At 45.8% G+C, this 8,082-nt stretch overlaps 1 protein-coding gene across 1 annotated transcript in view; it reads right to left on the bottom strand.

Annotated features, from left to right (window-relative positions):
- The window catches only part of LOC103210519 (oxysterol binding protein), a 33,909-nt gene that overhangs the window by 18,783 nt on the left and 7,044 nt on the right, over positions 1-8,082 (bottom strand). Inside the window, exons 2-3 of the mRNA XM_007956437.2 lie at positions 5,881-6,089; positions 3,846-4,096 (exon numbers count right to left, since the gene is read on the bottom strand). Coding sequence (XP_007954628.1) covers positions 3,846-4,096; positions 5,881-6,089 — 460 coding nt within the window. The remainder of the gene's footprint in view (positions 1-3,845; positions 4,097-5,880; positions 6,090-8,082) is intronic.

Here is an 8,082-nt window from a genome sequence, read left to right as displayed (position 1 = left end):
TAACTTCTTCCTTACCAATTTGGATGCCTTTCATTTCCCTTTCTTGCCTTATGGCCCTGGCTAGGACTTCCAGTACAATGTTGAATAGAAGTGGTGACAGCGGGCATCCTTGTCTGGTCCCTGTTCTCGAGAGGAATGGTATCAGTCTTTCTCCATTGTTGTTACTCAAATCTTGACTAAACCAAAGCTGAGGAAGTTAGGTGTGGAGAACAGAGGTTCTAAGCTAACATGAGGAAACTTATTTTGATAGTACCTTTGGTCACCGAGAGAAAAAACTGACCTTAAAATTTAAACACATACCTGAAGAATCAAAGATAGATCTAGAGAGAAAACTCAGTCTGATCCTATCAGTCCTGACAGTGGCTCCCCACTGGTACAGGAGCAGACCCTAAGTACTAGTCATCAGCACAAACACCCTTCAGAGCTCAGCCAGACCTGCCTTTCAGCCTCCTCTCCCAGCACACCTGCCCTGCCATGGCGTACACTGGGCTCTCACCATGTTACGGACACACAGATTCTTTCAGGCCTACCTACCTTAGCATGTGCTATTCCCTCTGCCTACAGTGCCCATCCCTTCACTACCTGGCCAAGTGGTCTTCCTTCTTTAAGACCCACTGCAAATGTTACGTCCTCTGTGACACCTTCCCCAGTCTCAGGAGCAGCCAGCCTTTTCCCTGCATTTCCAAGGCACTTCCCACCTGTTTCTATGCTATACCATTCAAGGCAGGAATGGGGTGGATTCCAACAACCTGTGAGAAGACAACTAGTATTGCTGCGGTTTACAGATAAGAACTGAGGTTATAAAGGAAGCAGGCTGCCCCAGGTAATACAGGTAGACTCCAGGGCCCAAGCTCTCTGTTGCCTTTCTTCACAAGACAACTCACACTGGTCATCCAGAATTTAGTTGAGGCTCTACCTTCTGTAACACTTCTGGTCCCAGCTAAGTACCTCCACTGTGCTATTGCAAAACCTGTGCTCATCTCTATCATGGCACGTACTCTACTCCATAACAATGTTATCCTTTCTGCTGGTCATTAGACAGAAATCTCCCTGAGGGCAGGGGCCCTGTCCACATTTACTTTACATCTCTTAGCATAATACCTGGAACAAAAAAACAAACCAAACCTATTGTCGTTGAGGCAATTCCAACTCACGGCCACCCTACAGTGCAGAGTAGAACTGCCTCACAGGGTTTCCAAGGCTGTAAATCACTATGCAATGAGACTGCCACATCTTTCTCTCAGGGAGCAGCTAGTGGGTTCAAACCACATGTTTACCCACTGTGCCAGCAGGCCCCCTTACCTAGAACATAGAAGCTACTTAATAAATGTTCAATGAACTGGTGAACAGATACACTGAAAGTGTCAAATGTACTCCCCAGCTTAGATTACTTTGGTAGTAAGAAAAGCAATATCATTCCTAAGCAATCAGGAAATTGAGTGAAAAGCATTCTTCCTTTTGACAACTTTTCCTACCGGTTGCACATCTAGAACTCCAATCCTCACTTTTAACTGGGTGTTTGTCTTTCTGTTGTTGACGTGTTGAAGTTTTCCATAAATTTGCGAGTCCTTTGTCAGATACGCCATTGCTCCCCATTTCTCCCAGTCTGTAAGTTCTCTTTTCACTCTTTCAGAGAAGTCTTCTGACGCACAAGAGCATTTGGTTTTTCAGAGGGCCGTGTCATCTCGCTTCCCTGCTGCTGCTTGTGTCTTTTTAGTTATGCCTGACAGAATATGCCACAAATTAGGGCCCCTAAATGAGTCCCTATTTATTCTTCCATTATCTTTGATTCATCTTGAGTTAATTTTTGTATGTGGTGTGAGGTACAGATCTTGTTTCATTTTTCTGCAAATGGATATCCAGTTCTGCCAGCATCATTAGTTAAAGAGACTGTCTCTGCCACTTAATGGACTTCAGCCCTTTGCTGAAGATGAGCTGTCCACAAGGGGATGGATTTACTTCTGGCTTCCCAATTCTGCTCTATTGGTCTACGTGTCTGTCACTGTACCGCTACCAGCTGTTCTGTCTACTGTGGCTGTACAGTGGGTCTGAGAGCAAGGAGTGGGAGGCCTACTTGGCTCTTCTTCAGCAGTGCTTGGCTCATCAGGGGGTCTCTCTCCTTTCCATATAAAGATGATGTTTTTTAGTTTTTCTATCCAGTGCTCATTTTTAACAGCCACATTACACTTAAGGACTTGCCATCATCACCTTAAAGGTTCAAACAAGACAACACTGTCATGAAAATGCTCTTCAAGCAGTAACCACCTATGCAAGCCTCACAGGCAGTCACCAAGGGAGAAAAGAATGAGCCAACACAACTTCCCTCTGACTTCAAAGGAATCATTCCCTTTAAGACAAATTGTGGACATTAAGAATTGGGGAAGAATTGCCCCAAGGAACAAAGATGAGTATATTTTCACAAGATGATTTAGCAAATTTTTACATCAGAGTGGGAAAAAAATCTGTCAAGGAGTATGTAGTCACCTGACATGGATAAAAGGCATCATGTATACTAGGAGATCACTGCTTCCCAACTTGTGCTATTGAAGAGTATGTGTATTTGGGATTGCTCAACTGCCTGCATGATTTACGAGGTTTTCCTGATCACAAGGGGACTAGGCAACTAAGAAGTACAACAGTTTGGAGAAAGATCACAATGATTCAGAAACACAAGCCTCACTGCCAATTTGCTGGATGATCCTGGGGGGTGGGGATGGGGTGTCATCTTCCGGCAAGCCCTTCTCATCAGTAAGTGGAGAAAACAATTTGCCTTCTTTCGACCTTGTGTGAAAAAAGTGTTCAACATGACAGAAAATGCTATGAACAGCTACCACAATCTTCCATCAAGGAACAAAGGGGTTAACTAAGAGAGATGAGATTTTCCCATGGTCACAAAAAAAAGTACTTTGATCTGCAGGAAGCACATGAACTGAATTAGTTCTACCCAGATGTCTTATTATCACTCCCTAAACAAGGGAAAAGCTGGCCCTCCTAAGGTAATTTCATCCCATTTAATTAAACATTGAAAAAAAAAGCTGCCTAAGCCGTTTCTCACAGAACAGTCTTCTCACTTGCCTCATGCAATTTCTTCTAGTGTTTTTACGTGACAGCTAGCTGATACAACCTGCCAGGTGAGAATCAGTCAGTGGTAGAGGAAAAACAGCGTGTTTAAGCCATGTATTCATTCCCTACTTATCACTTAGTTCCTGAAATACACCAACACTGCCAGCAGGGCTTTGCGTTTACCTGCAGGCTCTTACCCAAGCAGTTGGACGGTTCTGCGAATCAACAGCTAGCCGGGTCGGAGTCAGGATTAACTAGGATTCAAAGGTCCTTACTAGCACTTGATCCACCTCCCACTTGCACACCGCTGGTGAGCACACTTTAGCAAGGCAGCAGTAACACTCCAACTTAAAGCTCAAAGAACATGGGCGTTCAAAGGACCCTTAGAGACCTAACAGATAAAGTCAGCTTAAAAACAAAAACAAACAAAACCAACCAAACCCTACCCAGACGCGTTAAAGAATTAGTGAGCATCGCCATCACATGTCCTGCTGGTGGCAGAAGCAGGGCTGGAACTCCGGACTCCTAACCAACTCCCAGGCTGGAGCAACAGAGCCCTGACCACACAGCGGCCCCCTGGCCACCGGAGCAGAGCATGAAAGTCATTTCACCTGTGCAGTGTGTCCTTGTTCATGCAACAGGCAATGTCACTTAAGGCCCTTGAGCAGTGAAGCAGGGCCTAATGTTCTGTGTTTCACCTGATTACAATTTTTGTGCATTTCGGGAAAGTTACATTTCAAAGAGGAAAAGAACCAAAACAACACAGCCTGGTTTGTACCTACATTAATCATGGCATTGGACGTGATCCTGAAGAGTGTGGCCCGTTCGTTGACCTGTTTAATCTTCTCATTGCTCTCAGCAGGCAGTTTCAGGGACTCCAGCTCGCTGAGGGAGCGCTGCAGAGCCGTGCCATGCTTGGCTATCAAGTCATTACACGTGCTCAGGTCCTCCACTTTGCTGGAGAGGGTCCGGAGGGTATTCTGCAGCTCGGTTTTGTCGGTTTGTGAGACAGACTCTTCATCTCCCGACTCATCTGCAAAGGGTGAAAAGGCGAAGGAGCAGGACTGAGCATCGGAAGCCTACCAACTCCGCCCACGGCCAAACCAGACACTCCTCACGCTGTGCGTTCTGAGTGAGAAGGCTCGCCAGTACCAGGAGGCTTCCCTACAGCGTGGACCGTGGAACACCAGAAATTCCTATGGGGTTTCTTAAAGGGCAGTGGCTGGGCTGATTGAGCAGCTGTGAGGCAAGGCCCAGGAATCCACATCTCTATCAAGCCACCCAGGTCACCGGGTGCACACCAAAGCTCGAGAACCACTGACCTAGCCAACTGGATGGAGAGCCTGAGAGACCCCTGGGAATCAGTTACTGAACCTTTTACCTCGAGCTGGCCTAATCCAGCCAAGACAATGGCTAATGCAAATGTATAGCGGTTGATGGGGCCTATATAAAATGAATTGAAAACTGTAGTCTTGCTCTTGGTTGACAAGGGCTGGATCATGAAAAGCCTCCTTTATCTTTTATAAAGGTGAGCTCAGGAACTCCAGGATGAACTCATCTGACACCACCATACCATGAAAGCCATACAAGGTCTTATATTCATAACGCTCCAATAAGCAGCAGAGCAGCTACGTTGTACCTCTCACTGTCAGTTTTGTACGTAACACTTTGTAACTGCAAAGTGCTTTTCTAGCAGTGCTACCTCCTCTGGAAGCGCTAACATCAGCACTAAAATCAAAATAAAAGAATTAACCAAAGACTTGTCCTGTTTGCTAGACAGGGTGTGGGATCAAGGTCAAAATACCACCTGTTACAAAATAATTTACAAAGCAGTGAATTTTCCTTGCACTGCTGAACAGATATTAAATAAAATATGAGAAATGACAAGGATGATAAAAACAACAGCAGAACAAAACACAACAGGCTACCATCTTGGTGAGCTGCAAGTGAAGCTCAGTATGGCTAAACTATTAACACGCCAGGGGGTGACCCTACCATATTCCTTGAAGAAGGTAAGGTAGCAAAACAGGCAGTATCATGTACAATGGCTCTGGCAGGCTACCAAGCTTGTTAAGGAGCCCTGGTGGCAAGTGGTTAACTGTTTGTCTGCTAACCAAAGATTGGCAGTTCAACCCCACCAGCAACTCCATGAGAGAAAAGACCTGGGAAACTCAATGGGGCAGTGTTACTCCATCTTACAGGGTCGTAATGAGTTGGAATCCACCTGACAACATACACCACCACCACCACCAAGACTGTTTGTTTCAACTTAACTAACAAATAGTTAAGAGAGATGTTAAGAGAAAAGAAACAACTATGAACAGATCTAAATGGTGGATTGGAATAATCCCAAGACTGACCTAATTAATAAAAAGTTATTTTTCAACTGTAAACTGGTCAACTGGCACTAAAAACAAAAGCACACCTATCAGGCCTCTAGGACAAGAGTTTCTCAATGCTGGCACTACAGACATCTGGGGCCAGAGAATTCCTGCTTGTGGGGAATGGCCTATGCTTTGCAGGAGGTTTGGCAGAATCCTTGGCCTCTACTCACTGGATGCCAGTAATGCAAACACTCCCTGCCCTTACATATAGCTGTGACAACCAGAAATGGCTCCCAGATATTGTCCAATGTCCCCTGAGGTAAAACCACCCCGCAGGTGAAAACCACCACTGTAGGAGAAAGACTGCATTATGAGTAAAAAGCCTGTGATGTGCAAGAGACAGGTGACAGTCAGACACAAGGACCAAAAGAAGAGCTGACCATAGGAAGGGCCCCCAGAAAGTTGTCTCAGCCTGCTGTTCTTTGCTTCCTACCCGATTCTGCCAGCATCTTCACAGCTTTGGCCTTGGCCAGTTCCAGGGCTGTCACCCAGCGCTGCCGTTCCACTTCTGAGCTAGCCTTCAGATGGTAGGTCTGAGCACCCCCATTGGAAATGATGAAGTTGCAGGAGTCCTCAACTGTGATGTTGGCTGTGGCGAGGTTGATGGTACCACGGCAGGTATGCCTCATTTCTGCCTTTGACCTGCAACAGCAAGACAAAGACAAGCCAAGTGGAAAGCCGACAGGGGTTTATCTTTCATCACATTCCATTTCGGTAAAAATCCAATACTCTGAAAATACAGCAGTCTTTGGAACTAGCAGGGTCTATGGGTATTTCCCTCAGTAGCTCCCTAAAATTCAAGAATCAATCAGTAGACTTCCTTTCCTGCTTCTGAGTCGGCTGTTATTGCCCTGCTGCTCTGCTCCCCATTATCTTTTTAAGAATGGGCTTTACTAAGGTATAACAACAGACAACATGACTTCATCAGTTTCAGATGTGCAATTCAAAGACTTTAGACAAATGAATCCCATTGTGGAAGCACTGCCACAATCCCAGGGTCGCACATTTCCATCACCCCAAAAAGTTCCCTCATGCCCATTCGCAGACAGAAATTACTTTTTTACTTAGCCAGTTAAAATTACAAAGAGCTTTATAAACTTGTACAGCAAATTTTGAACAAAAGCCTCATTCCCTAACAGAAAGAATGGCTCCATCTTACAGATCTCGAGCAACCCCCCCCCAATAACAGCTTGGAGGAGAACTGTCGCTCCACGTTTTGAATTTTACTGCAGAAGTGTAAGAAAGCACACTCGGATGTTTAGAGTATTAAATACTGGCTCTGGCTCGAATGCTATGAAGTAGGAATGACCAGGAATGCTTTTGAGGAAGTAAAGAATAATGATAAAACAATCACCAGATGTTACCACCTTGCTGGGGTATTCTTCCCTAAGGTCCACAGACCTCTATCGGTGGGGACTCCTAAGTCATCCTATTAATAGCTAGCCAAGATTCAGCAGGCCTGTTCTCAGAAGACTGAGTGTAAAAATATTCATCTCTAGTGACTGACAGTTCTATTAATAGACTAACTTTTGAACTTTACTGCACTACTTGGTGGCAACAAGCTGTAGTCACTTTGCATAAAATGTCAAGCTTTTAGCACAATTGCGTGTTCTCAGGCTCAACGTCAACTGATTTTCCCACCAATTGCTGGTTAGGCCCAGGGACCTGCATGCCGAGACCGCATTTTCCCGTCCAACTTGGAACATAAAGAGGTCAAAGTCCCCTGCCAACTGCCACCGTACAAAGCAGAGCCATTTCCTTTTCACAGGAGCCAAGAGACCAAACACACCTGGCAGGCCCAGAATTCCTGCACACCAGACGTGACTGGCACACCCCCCTTCTCCAGGAACGAAGCTTTGGTGTGTTTGGGAAAGTCTGTTTATCACGCCTGGGAAGACAGATTTGATGCTGTCTAACTTTCCACATGACACTGGTTTTCTTCTGCAAATGTACAAAACGAGCAGTATGGGATAGCTGGGAGGGGGGGCGGTTCAAAGATTGGGCCATTTTCCATCCCCTGCACCTGCCATGCTGTAACACGAAGCCCGGTTTTTTCTGTAACCTCCCACCCTTACCCCAGCTTCAGTTACATTATGAATAATGCAGGCTGAATTACAGATGCACAACTGCTGGGCCAGCTTGCCCTGGCTCCCTGGGTGCGACCTGGACTCTCCACCACATTCCTCTTTGTTGGCACTTTTCACCAACCACTTCCTGGGAATCTCTTCTCCTTGGGTCATCTTCGGGAACTAAAGTTGTTTCTCAGATCTTACAAAGTCCACAGCAGTTTTAAAACACCAAAGAACCCTGAGAGTAAGGCAGGCTTCACCTCAGAGCTGCTGGGTTCAGGCAGATACTCCCATGATCAAAAATGATTAGCGTACAAGCTGGAGAGACAGGACTCTAAGGAGGTGCATGAGATCAGTGTTTTAGGCACTACCGCATTAGGTGGTTGTCTTCGTTTTCTAGTGCTGCTGTAAGAGAAATACCACAAGTGGGTGCCCTAACAAACAAATTTATTTCCTCACAGTTCAAGAGGCTAGAAGTCTAAAGTCAGGGTGCCAGCTCTAGGGAAGACTCTCCTCTTCGCTGGCTCTGAAGGAAGCTCCTTGTCTCCTTTGAGCTTCTGCTCCTG

This window comes from Orycteropus afer, unplaced genomic scaffold, assembly GCF_000298275.1.
Source record: "Orycteropus afer afer isolate SDZICR_OR568_19922 unplaced genomic scaffold, OryAfe1.0 scaffold00622, whole genome shotgun sequence".
NCBI lineage: Eukaryota > Metazoa > Chordata > Mammalia > Tubulidentata > Orycteropodidae > Orycteropus > Orycteropus afer.
Note: the sequence above shows the minus strand (reverse complement) of the source record. Positions and strands in the feature narration are given on the sequence as shown.